This window comes from Contarinia nasturtii, unplaced genomic scaffold (assembly GCF_009176525.2).
Source record: "Contarinia nasturtii isolate CC-2019 unplaced genomic scaffold, AAFC_CNas_1.1 Cnas_scaffold_2806, whole genome shotgun sequence".
Taxonomy (NCBI): domain Eukaryota; kingdom Metazoa; phylum Arthropoda; class Insecta; order Diptera; family Cecidomyiidae; genus Contarinia; species Contarinia nasturtii.
The window spans coordinates 841713-857872 of record NW_022200123.1 but is presented as its reverse complement, the minus strand read 5'-3'; the positions used below and the strand labels follow the sequence as shown (position 1 = coordinate 857872).

Sequence of the window (16160 nt, the reverse complement as noted above, 5' to 3'; positions counted from 1 at the left end):
AGAATACAACAGACGAGAAAATGAATGACGTAAATGGAAGTTTGATGTTTGAAGCCTCCAACTCGTTCCAAATTGCTGTGCACAAATTGTATGTGTTGCGCTTATACTTTGATTTAGAAAACTTATTCACTTCAGTTGAAGCATATCGATGGTAACGAAAACTTCGTATTTTACACACACGGGTGCTTTGAAACTTTTGGATATTTAGGGAGAAATTTCGATTTAATTGACTTCAATGTTTAAACATGATTGTAGAATAATCACTTTATGCGATGCATGATCTCCTTTTAAATATTTTCAATATATGGAATTCAACAGCATGATGTTTAAGTATTATATGCAAATGATGACATCGCTGTACTTTGCTCTCATAAATCGTATATCATTTGGGTATGATTTTTTTTAAGTTCAATCGATAAGAAATGTTGAATTTGTCAATAGATTTTCTTTACATTTTCTGTTTTCATTGATTTATACGACAGACATTTTTTTTGTTCAAATATTCAACTTGTTTGAAGCAAAGAAACGAAATGAAATAATCATAAGAACAAGCAATTTTTCTGCTTTTCATAAATAGTATATAAATGAAGGACAAGCAACCAACAATCAAATCCATAGTATTCAAAGTACATATCGAAAAATTTCAATGTTTTTTGTACAGACAATTAGACATATATTTACTAGGGTGGAACATTTTTTTGAATTTCGAGACATATCTTGATGGCTACTTGAAAAAACATGTCTTATAGTCCCGATATAAGATATGAAGGAATTTTCAACTTGAGATTGTTTGTTTTTGATGAAAAATAAATAAAAAATTGTAATGGCGGCACCTTTATTTTTGGTTGAAATTTCATCAAACTTGGTGAAATTACTTATTTTGTTCAGAAAATAAGATTCACAACTTTTCATGGTGATTCCAGTAAAATATATCACCTTTTTTTTCAAATCGCTGTCTTATATGGAACCGCAAGTTGAAAATTCCTTCATATCTTGAAACTGGGGACTATAAGACATGTTTTCCCAAGTGGCCACCAAATTGTGCCAAAAATGTTCCACCCTAATATTTATATATATATATATATATATTAGAGTGGTTCGATTTTGACATTTTTTCAAGCATCAAAAATCGTACCCCTATAACCTCTGTAGGAAGGTCATAGAAACATGACTATAACATCGATTCCGAAAAAAAATGATTTTTGGTGATGCGCGGCTCCAGGCGGTTTCTTAAAAAAATCAAATTTTTATGAATTTTGAGCACTTTGAAAATTCAACAAAAAATGGTCCCCCGGATTGTTTTTGGCACGAGAAAACCGATTCTGGCCTTAATTTTGTAATACAATTAATATTCGACACTTTTTTCATGAAAAAATCACAAAAAATTGGATTTTTGTATGGTACCACGCATGTTTGATGTTGTAATGAATGAAATTTCCTCAAAGTTGGCCAGATTATGTATTTTGGTGAGAAAATAAGATTCACAAGTTTTCACTGTGATTTGATTGCTGCAAAAAAAAATCTTTCAAAAACAAGGCACCTGTAAAAGTCATAACAACCCCTTTACACGTGTTGTATTCAATACCGTCAATTTTATGTATTTCAAGAATATTTTTATGAAAAAAGTGTCGAATATTAATTGTATTACAAAATTAGGGCCAGAATCGGTTTTCTCGTGCCAAAAACAATCCGGGGGACCATTTTTTGTTGAATTTTCAAAGTGCTATTTTTTTTAAGAAACCGCCTGGAGCCGCGCATCACCAAAAATCATTTTTTTTTCGAATTCGATGTTATAGTCATGTTTCTAGACCTTCCTACAGAGGTTATAGGGGTACGATTTTTGATGCTTGAAAAAATGTCAAAATCGAACCACTCTAATATATATATATATATATGCCATAACAATCACCATATTTAATGGTCACTGGCCAGGCAATATCACTTGGATGAAAGGATCAATAAAAGCAAACCACACGAGTACATCTTCATATCTGCTTCAAAATTCAATCAAACTACTGTGCGGTAAACCATATAAACGCTGGCGTTTGGTCATTCACCTGAAGGTCATTCAACGTTGAAATCTGAACAAGATGAAACCTTAGTGATATGGATAGTCAATTAATAATAACAAATCATACCGTTCACTAATTAACAAATAATTGGTAATAAATTTGTGTGATACATACTGAGAGATGTGTGCTGATGCATACTGTATGGGACCAATGGACAAATACTTATTAGATTGCAGTATATCGATTACGTCGTTTATTTACCCATAAAAGAGATTATTGAAAATAAATCACATTTTTTTAAATTCTTAATTGCTTCCTCAATTTGCACACTCTCTAATAGAGTCGCTATTGAGCTAGTGTTTCAATGACACACTTACATTGCGGCGCAAAAATCTCGTACATGGATGCAGCGGTTTATGTACTTAATGGCTACAAACACAAGTTAACTACTTGCCAACAGCTATCATTGTTGGTTAAAGATGATTTCCCCAGCCAGTGACTGACAGTCATTACACAAAATAAATCATGCTCTTTCTGTAAATATTCACATAAACTGCAGTTTGTAATGCAACATCGCCTGTTGATTTTCGCCATATGCTTGCGTAATAGACCAACGTGTATTCGACAATTCATATATTTTTGTGCGTTAAAAAAAAAAATAAAAATCCAACAAGCATATCGCATAACAGCTTTTTGTTGCCACAATCATGTTCCTTACGGAATTTATCGTGTTCAGTTTACTTTTTGGTTCAGTGAAACTGACGGTTAAAGCAACTGTCATGTACTCTGAAGAGCATTAAAAGTAGTTGTGAAAGCAAACATTGAAGCGACTGAACTGGACATGATATACTTGAAATGAAAATGCCGAAGACACGAACTGACGACACAATCTTAATTTCCCATAAGCTATTCACTTAACTACTGCTTCATGAAACATTAAACGTTCGTATCGGACGTTCGAATGAGTGGTTATCTGGGGGAGGGGAGAAAAAATTATGGTCGTAAAAAACAGTGGCACACACACAACGAAACGAAACGACGAAAAATACCATCGTAAAAGTATACAACTAAAAGAAAAACTTTATCAATTATGAAGTTTTGCTGGAACCGTTGAATCGTGCCTACTAATCACGATCACGTAAAAGTAAAGGGAAGCAAGCCAACGAAAAGAGAAATTATGTTTGTCGTCATTCAAACGTCCGTTACAATCTTTTTTTCTCTTCTTCCTTGTACAAAAACATAAAATTCATACTTTTCTATAGTTCACTGTGACTGATGTAAGGTAAGTTTAGTTGGTATTTAACGAACAATTTTCAATTCAAATTTAACCCGATTAAGATGGAAAGAGATTCAGGTTCCATACCTTCGAGATTTTGGCCATGTCAATTTAACAATAATAAGCTCTGACATTTTTGCATTTTACATTAAATGATGGCAAAGTAGATCGATGGTAATTTAATGATATTTGGTGCAATTTACGGAATGACAGAATGCATTTTCGAAGTGATTTGTTTGTAAAAACTATTTATGCGATTATAAGAGTAAATTGGTTCCATCTTATACATGAAATTTGACTCAAAAATAAGGTAGCTCTTTTTATTTAGGTTTATAGATCTAAAAAATGGTGAACAATTTATTGTTCAACACCTGGTAAACTTAATCCAAATGGGATGCGCCCCTATCAAACGTAAAAGACATTTAGCTGAAGAAAATCACTGAACGGAACGGAACGGAAAATTAAAAACCATTCCAAGTAAAAGTTCCCACCCAAGGTGTTGGAAACGCAGCAAATAAAACATTTTAGATTCAAGAAAAAAGTCCTTTGTATAAAACTATATTGCCGCCGTTCATGGAAATTCCATAGACAAAGTGTTCCATTTGACCAGTTTAAAGAAAAAAACAGTGCAAAAAAATCATCAATTCAATTCAGTTGAGAAAGTTAAATGAATAAGAGATCCCGACAAATTGCATAAATCAATAGCATACGAATATTTTCGCTCTCCAACAACTTAAAACTTTTCCCAACCGAACCAAAACTATAAAAAGAACCTTTTCCATTTTTCCATATAGTATTTTTTATGATTTTTTTTTATTCGTTCCATTCGCTCTGAGCCGTTTTTACCACAAACGACTTTCAATACCCGCATCATTTTTCGTGAACTCCCTCCATTTCGACATCCAAACATTTGCAACTTGCACTTCATTGAAATTGAAGAAAGAAAACTATTTTCTGCTCCGTTGAATGTCTATGTGTCTATGAAATTTATGCATTGTGCTCGTTTGCTTCAATTTTATAGATTCAATTGTTGCGGAATGCAAAATATGTCTTGCAAATATAACCGAATACACATTTCACATTCATTGTTCTGTCCTGTTCTTTTATTGATGATTTCACACCATGTAAAAATGTGATCGGATATAAAGAACCTATACAAATTTCGGATTGCAAAAAAAGAGAATGAAAATGAAGCGAATCGATGCAAATATGCATACAATCGTTCAAATGTCAAAGATACCGAGACAAAGAATGGAAGAAAGAGAGAAACATATATGGCAGAGGGAAGAGGAGAGAGAGAGAAAAGAAATGGAAATTGAGCTGCATCATTCTGAGATGCAGGCGATAATTCTACCAAGTGAAACACAGCTGCGAACATGACAATATGGCAATGCCGCAATGCCATCATAAAATACCATGAAATATTCGCTTTAACGCTTTGAATTTTTTATTTAACAAGACAAAATACACATCTGCATTGTTACACTTTGATTTAAACAATCGCGTGCATAAAGAAACATTTCCAAAAGGTGAATTACTTTCGTTGTGCAAAAGAAAAGAAAAGCCATCCATTCTTTTTCCCACAACAATTTAAAACCGTGTTTTATTTTTCAATTCGAATTGAATTCCATTTTAATTCATCGTAAACTTCATGTGCATTTCCATCGTAGTTCATAAAATTAATTGAAGCGAAGAAAAAATCAATCAATATTTTGCGCAATGTGCAAGTAATTCGGGAGCTTTGTGATACATGCCAATGCATGTGTCGTGTTTGGTTAAGCCGATATAAATCTCATGCAAAGCTGTTCATTTTGAAGCTGTCGGAAAATATCAAGACTGTTCGTGCAGACGTTTCGCATCCATTGTTATTGCGTCTCAAATAAACAATGAATCGAAATGCGCATTATCACAATACTTAGGCTAAGGATTAACAAACATAACGGTACAAGACCGGGTGTATCACAATAGACTGTACTGCCGTATGAATATTATGTATAAACCCGACAGTTATTCTGGTACACCCTGTAAAGAGAACAAAAGGTTATCAGAAAAAGAGACATTTCGATATGTTATCATTATGCTAATTTTACGTGCATACAAAGTCATTGTTCTTGTTTACAATTATTTCGTTCCATTTAAACAATATCAAGCTCTCTAGAAACGTAATATGGAAAAAGAGATTTTTTTAATACACATAAGAACTGTTCCAACTGATGAAAAAGCATATATATAGAATTTGAGTGGCAGAAAAAAAATGATATATTAGTGAGTGTAATCAATGCTTTCTGTTGCATTGACATCTTCGTATCAAATTTTTGACAGGATTTGCTATATTCAGCCATTTTTAGTGTAAAATGTCAATTTCAAAGAACTTTTTGTACAGTCGTTTCAAATGTGATTTAGAAGACATAAACACACACCGCTTTATATTTACTTTAACTTTTTCATATTTATTTCCTATCCGCTGATTATTTGATTTTCACAAAAATAATATTATTGATAAGAAATTTTCAGTGAGTATTATTATCTCATTGGTATGAAAAAAAAAAGAACGGCTGCAAGAAATCAATCTACGATGACGCATATTTCTTACAATCGATGCTTGCTTTAATAGCACGTATTAAGTTGCATAGATCAATTTTGGGAATACCAAGATAATTATGTGCCATTGAAATGAAAAAGTCAACCTATGAAAAAGAAATTGCAATTGAGAAATATAAGATTATTCACAATAAATCACTTGCAGCATTTGCGATTTCGAATTATCTCCGTCATGAAATGGCCTTCATTCAATACATCTTCGAACACGAATTTAAATTAACATCATGAATGAATGTCAAGTAAAAGTCGATTGGACCAAACGTATGTCGTTGTAATTCTATACGCAACATCAATTCAAGTCATGGTTTTTTTTTCGTTCGAAGCAGCATCGAAGGCAATTTCACTTTGAACATTGATTTTAAATCACTTCATGCTCACACTCACTTTTGTTGTTTCTTCCTGAGTTGTTGTTGCATTTTCGCTGAGACCTCTAAGTATAGTCATGGCTTGTTCGGTTTGTGATGGTGTCAGTATTTTTGAAAATACTTCTTCCAAATTCTTTAGTGTGCTTTCACTCAAATCATCTAAGACAAATGGTGAATAAACCTCATCAGATGATTGGCTGTCAATCTCTTCTGAACTACTACGATTCTTCCAAAAGTCAAATAGAGTTTGATTGATTTTTGCTAAATCTCCATTCACTGCCATACTCAAGAGTCTCGCCTGTGAATTGGACATCAATTTACTTTTCAAAAAAAAAATCCGACACATTTACACAAAAACATACCGAAGCTTCAATATTTTCCTCATCAGTCGAATCGGGCTTGAATTTATCGAATATGTTGGCAAAATTGATGAGAACCATTGGATCCAATTTCGCAACTGCTTCGGTAGCATTGGCTATGGCACTATCATCTGTAATTGGCACTGGGGTGGTTTGTTTTTTTCCAATTTTTGAACATGAACATAACTAATAATGAATGTTTTGTTATTTATACTTCAATATAAATATTGACAATGTTTTTGCTTTTACCTGAACAAGGCTGACAATAGCAACTAGTAGCAAAAAGAGCTTCATGTTGTCCACTTTTTATTAGCGTGCTCGTTTTCACAGAACCTATTCCAAACTGTTGATATTTTGTTTCACGCAATTTTTTTTAAATACACACCGAAAAATGTAGTTAGAAAAATAGCAGAATAATCAACAGTTCGTGTCGTTTGCGGTCAGATTATAGGTCATCAAAAATGATCAAACTTGACTGTTATGAATGGTCATAAATGAAAATTGTCAAATAACTTTATGCGATTTAAACTAAGTGAAGCATGAAGTGAAGATTAACACTTACTCAAATCGTGATTGAAGATGATTTTGCTTGTTCACAGTTTGTAAGGTTCAATTGATTATTCGACATAATTTCGATATCACAAACGAATTTTCTGCAATATAATTTGTGAACATGAAAAAGAAGTTTTACGAAACAGATGGAATAGGAAAACAATTGAGATTTATCATTTGACACCGAGTTGTATTTTTGAGAAAGGTAATTTAATTGTGTCGATTCTTCCAAATTTACCACTTCGAAGCGTCACCAACGCGGTGTAATCAGCGTAGCAAGGAATGTGTTTTTGTGATAGTGACTATCATAGTCACATCATGAGTAAACGAGTGCGCATGTTTATTGCACGCAGCTACTGTATGCGAAGATCACATAAATACCATTTAATATACCATATTTGGTCCATTGAACATGTCAAACAAAACTGAGTGAAGAATTTATCCTTTTTCCATTGAATCAATAAAACATATCTAAAAAAGGCATATAAAAACTTTTTTAAATAAAACACAAGCGATCAAAAAAGCTTCTTGATTTGAAATGAATGTAATATTTATTTCTTATTCAGCCATTTGTTCGCCTTAAAGTAACGTTAATACTAGCAGTCGGTTCGTCGTCGTCAAAACGAGGCATATTGTCAGTATTATCCACGACTGTTGTGTCAAAGATTATTATCCTCGTCGTCTTCAATTTTGATGACATCCGTCATGGTGTCATAATGTGAATAGGCAAATCGAGAGTAATTATTGGATAGTCTTCGATTGCGAAGCATCATGTAAAAAACAACTCCTCCCAATGCAATCACAATCACCATGGGTAAGATCACCATCCACGCAGATAATTTCACGTGATCTGGTTGTGTTCCTTGGAGGCGATAAACTGGTGGCAGTGGGGCCGTCCCACTTATTTTGAGTGTGATTGGTGTGGCATTCGTTGCATTTGTTGAAATACTTATATTATACATTGCACCATCGAGAATATTCTTAAGGTTATGTGACATAGTTTTAGTTTCATTTCGTACCACTTCCATAGAATTGGTTGTGTTTGTTGTTAATTCAGTCCATGTGATAACATATGATTGCGGATATTTACTCAATAATGCGCAATTGTCTTCCCATGTTAATTCAATCTCATGTTGTTCCGCATTCATTTTAGCTTGAAAATTGCGCACATTCTGTTCATCACTTCCGTCAACACAGTGAGTTACTCCTATTTAAAAAAAAAAAGAAAATTACACAATTTACAAAAGGATGCACGGACAAGTAATAAGTAGACAAATTTTTCTCTTACCATCGCAATACTTAATTCGATCCAAGCAAACACCATCGCTTCGGCATCTGAATTTATCTTTTCCACAGGAAAGAGCACAATTTGCTTCGTCTTCACCGGATAAACAATCTTCAATCCCGTCACACACGAGCGATTTTGAAATACACCGTTTATCACACATAAATTGATTTCTGAGACAGTTTTTGGTCATCGAACTTATTGGTAGCGGCGTTGAATTGTTTGTCGTACCAACTTTATTGGCTTCTTTTGTTGTAGCGACGGCATCATCAACTGAAACTGAAGTTGTTACAGCTATGGCCCCATCAACTGGAGCTGAAGTCGTGCTGATTCCATTGGCTACAAATGTTGCGCTTGAGCATAACTATAAAATGAAATTGTTGTCATTTAGTATATATTTGCTATAAAAAAAATGTTTGAAAACAATTTGTTTACTTGTAGAAAACTGACAATTGTAGCGAGAAAAAGAAACGTCATATTGTTGATTTTTCTATGTCGTGTTCGTTGTCACAATATCTCTTCTCGATTGTAAAAAAATTCAATCGTACTAACTTTCTTAAATACATAACAAATAACACAAAAAACAGATTCAAATTCAAAATAATCAACAATGTCGTCTTAAATGGGTCATATAGGTCATCAAAGATTTGATATTTAAAAAACCAAGTGAATTTATCAGAAAAAAGACCATTTGAAGATTAAAATTTATTCAAATCGTGATTGAAGAGTATTTTGCTTGTTTATAGTTTATAAATTATAATATTAATTTGAGTGATCTTCAAAATTGTCATCGTTAATATCGTTGTTTTTGGCCATGCCAAATGCGCTGCTCAAAGCTGATGAATACAAATCGACCTGCATTTATAAATCATAAGTGAAAGCTATTAAAAAGAAATTAACCAACAATGTAAAAAAATGAGAGACTAAAACCTACCAAGGCCGCTTCTTTCTCTTTTGCTGTAGCTCCTTCTCGAAAGCCTCGAAATATGTTCAATGCATGCATCGTTTGTGACGGCGATAATTGTTTGGACAATAGAACTTCCAATTGTTTTAAATCCGTTTCTGTGATACCTTTCGCTGATGTGCTTTCGATTTCGTCACTTATTTCGTTTTCGTTTGGTTCATCACTATTTCTTGAAAATTGCTCGAAAACAGTTTTGTTGATTTTGGACACATCGGCATTCACCGCTAAACTAACAAGCTGTTGATTATATCAAAAATATTTTTGCGTTTTAACAAAAATATATTACAGTTCCGGCAATGACATCAACGTCGGTCGAATTCTCTTGAAATTTCTCTTTTTGAAAGATATTGATAAAATTATCAACTGCGTCTGATTTTACGTCGGGAATAGTTTTCCAGTTACAGCGAATGCGTTCAATATGTGATTCGTTCAAATCTGTTGTCGCAACTGGAGCATCTCTTTTGATGATTGAGGCACTTAAACACGTCTGAAAAAAGTAGAAAAAAATCCTGAGAAAATCATTGATATTATAAGATAAGATATTACTTGTATTAAGCCGAAATTTATGACTAACAAAAATGAATTCATTTTGTCGCGTTTATGAAGTTTTACAAAACACAATACAAACTGCAATGTAAACATTTGATTGGAATATTCATATAAATATTTATTAAAAATACGATTTCGAAACGAACTCAAATTCTTATCTCACTTGAATCGAAGTCAAAGGCTATCAATATGTGTTGTAAGATGTATATTTAAAAACCAAACAAACATCGTTTTCCTTATAGCTTTGTCAAGCACCGTTGTAATATGATCATTAATTTACAGTACGATTTAAATGAAACACAATATTTTTACAACATTTTCTTTAAAATATGTTGTTAATCATATACAAAATTCTCATTTTTATGGGAGTTATTTCTAAAAAAGAATCATTAGTCTCTCCATTGTTTATTTTCAGTGAACCAAAACAAGAAAATGGTTTGCTAAAATGCTACACATGCAACAAAAACTAAATGATAACCTAACTCGCATTTGAAATCAATTTTTTATTTAAGTTTTTTTTGAAAAAAAAAAATCATCTTTATTTCTATGTGACTTTGAATACATACAATAATATCAACTTAACACGATACTTCTAAATGAATGGGTCAGAATAAAAATCCGACTTGTACGCAGAGTCTATAAAAGTGGAACATGGAGTTTTTTTACATAGTTTATTTGTTGTAATACAACAACAATTCTATGTAAAAAAAACGCTGTGTTCCACTTTTATAGAATCTGCGTACAAGTCGGATTTTTATTCTGACCCATTCAAATGTAAAGAAGACACTTTCCAATAATAGATCACATTTATAACAAATACATCAAAAATCCCCAATTTTTCAAATGTCACAAAATAATAATTTCCATCACCTAAATTTGATTGGCATTCAAACCATAAATTAATACTTCTTCGTCAGATATTATATCAGAACCTGGATTATGTGGTAGACCAAGAACAGTTTGTATTGCGGACATAAGTAAATCGTTCTGTAATTAAATAAAAATAATCAAAATAAGTAAATAGTGTCATCAAAAAAAAAAAAAAAAAAACAAAAAACAATGAAAATAATGTTCATTTACAATAGAATTCTCGGTTTCTTTTGATGTGGAGCCTTCACGAAATCCTTTCAAAAAATTAAGAATTTGTTCAGTTTTAAATGTGTCAAATTCTTTCGGTAGTGAATTCTCCAAATGTTTGTATTGACTGTCTGTTATTCCTCTTATTACGGAATTATTTATTTTGGAAATTGAATTGTCTTCAACATCTTTTTCGCTGCTGTTTTTTAATTGCTCAAAAACAGTTCGATTGATTTTTGAGGCATCCACATTTAATGCAATTCCCAATAATTTCACCTAAAAACAGAACTTTGAGTAAAAAAGATAACAATTGTAATGACATGAATTCAACGCACAACGCCTTCAATGACTTGATCATCAGTAGAATTCCCGAGAAAATTAATGAGTATGTCAGCGAATGAATCCATATCTTGTAGATTTGCACCCGGAATTGATTTTAAATACTTTCGCATATCTCTGATGTCTTCCAACGTTAACTGTGTCGAGGAATTTGCCTCCCTTTTCACAAGTGGTGCACAAAAGCACACCTGCAAATTGAGAACAACAAAAAACGATTCGCAATAGATTTAGGAGAAAATCATACGTATATACTGTTTATTTGATTGCACCTGGACAAAACCAAAAATAAAACACAGGAACAACTTCATTTTTTGTATTTCACTTGTTTACTTTTGCAAAGCTTGAAATAGACTGAAAATTCAAGTTCGAGAATCTCATAAATACACATCGACTAAATCATTTTTGTGATAAAAATGAATCGTAGTTTTCACTACAATTCAAGGCCATCAGAAAAAGTGTGTCAGCTACGTTCGTTTGCTGTAAACATGCATTCGTATGCAGATACTAAAATGATGTGGCCCATTTAAATTCTATTATCGATCGATTTTGAAATAAATATACATCTTTTTATAAATTCAGTTATATTTCATATTTTTTACATTGACTTCGGTTAAACGTAATATTATTGCAACGTTTATAATCATTTCTTATTATAACGTTTTGAAATCGAATTGAATGCCAAACGTACTAATTGTTAACCGGTACCTGCTGATGTCGTACAACTTTCCTCATCTTTGCCGTTGCGACAATCAAGATCTCCATCTTTTTTTAATAAAAAATGTAATTCAAGACGAAAACACACAAAAAATAAATAACACAATGCATGAAGTACATTTTGAATTTAAAAGACACAGACCACATCTCCACGTGGAATAAATGCAATGGCCATCATCACAACTAAACATCCATGGTTTGCATTCTTTATTTTCACATGCATCTTCGTCGCTTGTGTCGCTACAATCCTAATGTTGGGGAAACAAAGTTTGATTAGTATTTTTACCAATGAAATTACAAGCGTCATCTAAACTTACATATTCATTGTCACAGAGCCACAAATGTGGGATACACTGGTTCGAGGATTTGCATGTAAATTCACCCGGTTTGCATGCAATCGATGTCGTTGAATTGCTTGTCGTTGTAATTTTAGTGGTTTTTTCCTGGTTGGTTACTGTCAAGGCACCATCAGCAGGAGTTGTGCTGGTTCCATTCGTTACAAGTGTTGCGCTTGAACATAACTATATACGATCAAATTGTTGTTATTTAGTAACTATATAAAATGAATGACTTTTTTGTTATAAAGAAACGTTTGAATTCAATTTGTTCACCTGTACAAAACTGACAATTGTAGCCAGTAAAAGGAACTTCATCTTGTTTACTTTTCTTTCTCGTGTTTTTTGTCACAATATCTCTTTTAAATTGTAACTAAATGCAATACCACAAAAATTAAATTCAGAATGGGTAAATAATCAAGAGCTTGTTTCGTCTCAAACGGGTCATATGGGTCATCAAACATTTGACATTGAAAAATCAAATAACTTTATGTGAATAAAATCAATTGAATATTAACATTTATTCAAATCGTGCCTGCAGAGTATTTTGCTTGTTTATAGTTTATCAGCAATTAATCGAGATTCAAATCGAGATATGTGCAATGAATACATTCGTACATTCGAAGCTTCTAATCTACCGATTTTTTAAATTAATTTTTATTTTCATTTCGTTGCTTCAATGTCGACATTATATTAGAATTTTTTCAGCCAACTGAATCAGCTCAGGCAATTAACATATCGTCACGGGCTGAAACAGGGCCGTAGCCAGGATAAAATATTAGGGGGGCGCTGAAAATCTTTGGGGTGGCGGAAAAATAACCAAAAATCTTATTTTTAATTCAAATCTATCTTTATTAAAACCTTTATTTATACACGATTATATATTTTTAAATCAATTGAATGCGTCGGTTTTTATTTGCGAATTTTTGAATAATCGTTTTTTGGTCCAAAGTTTTAAGTATATTTTTTTCAAACGATAAAAAGGCCAGATTGCATTGTCGTTCGTCGGTCATTGCCATCCTACGCACAGTATCTATGCGCGATAATGCTGAAAACGAGCATTCATTTATGGCAGTGCTACTGCCGAATGTTTCGGCTGCCTCTAATATTCGGTATGTATCTTTAAATGCTTCTTTCACAGGAAAAAGTATTTTCAAAAGAGAATTTTCCTGTCTGTTTAATTCGTTATTTCGAAAGTTTTTAACCACAGATAATTCTGCTTCTGATGGAATAGTTAAACCAATTGTTGTTAAAGGTTGAAGTGAATTTCGGTCGAAATCATTGCGATCTATCTATTCACCTCTGTAATAGCAAGCAAAATATCGTCGTTTATAGTGAAGCGTTGATTCATTTCAGATAAAACACGATCAATTACTTGAAAATACACTGATTTAAAAAGCGCCCTTTCTTTTTCGGCTTCGGTTGCCAATTATATCTCCAACTATAACGAACCTTAACCTTACAAGTGATGAAAACATCCTCATCCAAAATCATAAGGAGGATTATCAAAAACTGATGACAAAAGCTGATAAATTAATTCAACAAATGCATTACGAAAAAAAATTCGACCAAATGGACTCTCAAAATAGCAAAATTGGTATAATAATATTTTGTTCAGGAATATTATTCACAGTCATTTTAATGGTAGTAATGGCCATCGTCATATATATATATTTCTTTCGAGCTGCCACCTGGCAGAAACTGGCAAAAAGATTGGAAAAACAAGCCGCCGACAATATTCCAAAATTATTTATTCGGGATTAAATATATTTTATAGAATTTTCAGCTTGTTTTTCTAATCGATTTTCAGTTTAGAGTATTATTCAATTTATATTATCGAACATTTTTATTTCTTTGATTCAAAATTATAATGTTTCAATATTTTTATGATTTAAGCGTAATTTTTACTATTTTATTTGATTTGAATTGCTTTAAAAAAAATAAAATAAAAATCAATGTCTACTGTATCAAATAAAAAACCTCTATTGAAAACTATTGAATCTTTTAAAAAATGCCCAAAATTTTTTTTTGGGTGCTCGATTTTTTTAGGGGGGCTCTGAAAATATCAGGGGGGGCTGAGCTCACCCGAGCACCCCTCTGGCTACGGCCCTGGGCTGAAATCAAGCGACAACAATACATATGATTGTTATGACTATAGAAACCAGGGACTACCGCGGCATATTTATAGTAAGATATTTATTTATAATACTTAGAAATAAGTCTTATTTCGTTGCGTACACGCTACAATGCAAACGCACGACTCTGCCTGTACATACACAGAGACGAAGAGCGCAAAGGCTACTCTGTGTTCTCTGTGTATAAACAGAATCTGTTTGAAGATAAAGACGACTTGAACTGACAAATATTCTTTCTAAAAAGAGTGTAAACATAAAAATTTGCATGCTTAATAAATGATAAATAAATAATTTTTTATGTTTTGTGTTGTGAATGTGGCGCGATAATTGCATGGCTTTATTCACAGACCGAGTATCGCCGAGTATTGTTAATAAGTAGTAGATAGAACTTGTTCATTTCGTCCAACAAGTTCTATCTACTATAAGTTTAAATTTCAGACGGATAAGTTCTCATTTTTTTTATCTTATTGATATATTTTCGTTGGTATTATATTCACAAAATCGAAAAAATATGATATGCATGAACAAAGCAAACACAACACAACACAACACCAATTGATTTGAATTCCTTTGGAATATTTTTAAATTTTTAAAGCAAAAAAAAAAAATTATTGACATTAAAATCCGTTGCATTTATTTAAACGATCAAGCTGCTTGTAAGAATGACAAACAGCGAACAAGATAATTATATTGTTCGTTGTGCGCACACAGCAGCAAGAACGTGAGACTCTGTTTATACACAGAGTAGCCTTTGTGCTCTTCGTCTCTGTGTATGTACAAGCAGAGTCATGCGTTTGCAATGTAGCGTGCACGCAACGAAATAAGACTTATTTCTAAGTATTATAAATAAATATCTTACTATAAATATGCCGCGGTAGTCCCTGATAGAAACCTTCCGTTGTTACAATGCCTATAACAATCAAATCTATTATTCTAATAAAACTCAGTTAAACAACAAACTTGCTCAAATGGATTAAAATTCTTTAAAAAAAATCATGAAAAACTCGTTCACTACAAGAACGTGAATATATTTGTCAAATATATTTAGGACTTATGACACACTACTATTTTCGATAAAAGTTTGTGTATAATTTCATGTGAAACAAAGACCAGAGTATTCATATAAGTTGATAACAGCTATATCGATATGGTGAAGTGAAAAATATAATCAACCGAGATTGATGATACAAATCATAGTGATGTTAAGCGTTTTACGCTGAATTTGATATATAATTAGTGTCATCATAATATTAGCGCACGTTAAGCTATTGAACGCATGCATTGCGCTTGCGCTTAGCATATATATATACAATTGTAATACCGTTATCTAGGGGGTAGACACGTGGAATAGGATTAGACTTTTAGTGTAAAAATTCGAGAAATTAAAAAGGAATAGACAATTCAGTAGTTGGATTCACATGGATTCACTAATCCCATGTATGGAATAGCGAAAATGGGTTAGATTCAATGTTTTTGTAATCGATAGTACAGAATTTGATCAAAGCATTGAACTTGTGTTGAGATAGTAATTTGTTCTTTTTTGAGATATTTTTTTGTTTAAAAGTCGATTACAAATTTACAAAACAATAGATAGACT

At 32.4% G+C, this 16160-nt stretch overlaps 4 protein-coding genes across 5 annotated transcripts; all 4 read right to left on the bottom strand.

Annotated features, from left to right (window-relative positions):
* Window positions 1–5711: 5711 nt before the first annotated feature.
* Window positions 5712–6996, bottom strand: LOC116349163. Its single transcript, XM_031780469.1, has 4 exons — window positions 6863–6996; window positions 6617–6799; window positions 6274–6552; window positions 5712–5975 (listed from the first exon to the last, which is right to left on the bottom strand). The coding sequence occupies exons 1-4, from the start codon at window positions 6905–6907 to the stop codon at window positions 5859–5861; spliced, it is 624 nt and encodes a 207-aa protein (XP_031636329.1). The 5' UTR covers window positions 6908–6996; the 3' UTR covers window positions 5712–5858.
* Window positions 6997–7690: 694 nt separating this feature from the next.
* On the bottom strand, window positions 7691–9654 carry LOC116349121 (sortilin-related receptor-like). Of its 2 annotated transcripts, none has more exons than XM_031780394.1 (4): window positions 9385–9654; window positions 8886–9305; window positions 8454–8814; window positions 7691–8372 (listed from the first exon to the last, which is right to left on the bottom strand). In XM_031780394.1, exons 2-4 carry the CDS (start codon window positions 8925–8927, stop codon window positions 7825–7827), a joined length of 951 nt encoding a protein of 316 aa, XP_031636254.1. In that variant the 5' UTR covers window positions 8928–9305; window positions 9385–9654; the 3' UTR covers window positions 7691–7824. The 2 variants fall into 2 exon arrangements, with proteins under 2 accessions (XP_031636254.1, XP_031636255.1); XM_031780395.1 differs by having other exon boundaries at window positions 8901–9305.
* Window positions 9655–10652: 998 nt separating this feature from the next.
* LOC116349209 lies at window positions 10653–11750 on the bottom strand. Its single transcript, XM_031780543.1, has 4 exons — window positions 11649–11750; window positions 11376–11567; window positions 11044–11316; window positions 10653–10950 (listed from the first exon to the last, which is right to left on the bottom strand). The coding sequence occupies exons 1-4, from the start codon at window positions 11685–11687 to the stop codon at window positions 10834–10836; spliced, it is 621 nt and encodes a 206-aa protein (XP_031636403.1). The 5' UTR covers window positions 11688–11750; the 3' UTR covers window positions 10653–10833.
* Window positions 11751–11968: 218 nt separating this feature from the next.
* LOC116349226 (low-density lipoprotein receptor 1-like) lies at window positions 11969–12833 on the bottom strand. The gene is made up of 4 exons (XM_031780564.1): window positions 12705–12833; window positions 12411–12614; window positions 12236–12341; window positions 11969–12141 (listed from the first exon to the last, which is right to left on the bottom strand). Exons 1-4 carry the CDS (start codon window positions 12744–12746, stop codon window positions 12074–12076), a joined length of 420 nt encoding a protein of 139 aa, XP_031636424.1. The 5' UTR covers window positions 12747–12833; the 3' UTR covers window positions 11969–12073.
* Window positions 12834–16160: the final 3327 nt, after the last annotated feature.

Excerpts from the sequence above, each read along its gene's own strand:
- LOC116349163 (XM_031780469.1), bottom strand. The coding sequence starts at position 6,907 with ATGAAGCTCTTTTTGCTACTAGTTGCTATTGTCAGCCTTGTTCAG. Across the intron at positions 6,553-6,616 it reads AGGAAAATATTGAAGCTTCG|GCGAGACTCTTGAGTATGGC; the intron begins GTATGTTTTTGT and ends TCCAATTCACAG. Across the intron at positions 5,976-6,273 it reads CTCAGGAAGAAACAACAAAA|GTTGACTTTTTCATTTCAAT; the intron begins GTGAGTGTGAGC and ends TCTTTTTCATAG.
- LOC116349121 (XM_031780394.1), bottom strand. The coding sequence starts at position 8,927 with ATGACGTTTCTTTTTCTCGCTACAATTGTCAGTTTTCTACAA. Across the intron at positions 8,815-8,885 it reads CAATTGTCAGTTTTCTACAA|TTATGCTCAAGCGCAACATT; the intron begins GTAAACAAATTG and ends TTCATTTTATAG. Across the intron at positions 8,373-8,453 it reads TCGAATTAAGTATTGCGATG|GAGTAACTCACTGTGTTGAC; the intron begins GTAAGAGAAAAA and ends TTTTTTAAATAG.
- LOC116349209 (XM_031780543.1), bottom strand. The coding sequence starts at position 11,687 with ATGAAGTTGTTCCTGTGTTTTATTTTTGGTTTTGTCCAG. Across the intron at positions 11,568-11,648 it reads TTATTTTTGGTTTTGTCCAG|GTGTGCTTTTGTGCACCACT; the intron begins GTGCAATCAAAT and ends CTCAATTTGCAG. Across the intron at positions 10,951-11,043 it reads AAGAAACCGAGAATTCTATT|AACGATTTACTTATGTCCGC; the intron begins GTAAATGAACAT and ends ATTTAATTACAG.
- LOC116349226 (XM_031780564.1), bottom strand. The coding sequence starts at position 12,746 with ATGAAGTTCCTTTTACTGGCTACAATTGTCAGTTTTGTACAG. Across the intron at positions 12,615-12,704 it reads CAATTGTCAGTTTTGTACAG|TTATGTTCAAGCGCAACACT; the intron begins GTGAACAAATTG and ends GATCGTATATAG. Across the intron at positions 12,142-12,235 it reads TTATTCCACGTGGAGATGTG|ATGGAGATCTTGATTGTCGC; the intron begins GTCTGTGTCTTT and ends TATTAAAAAAAG.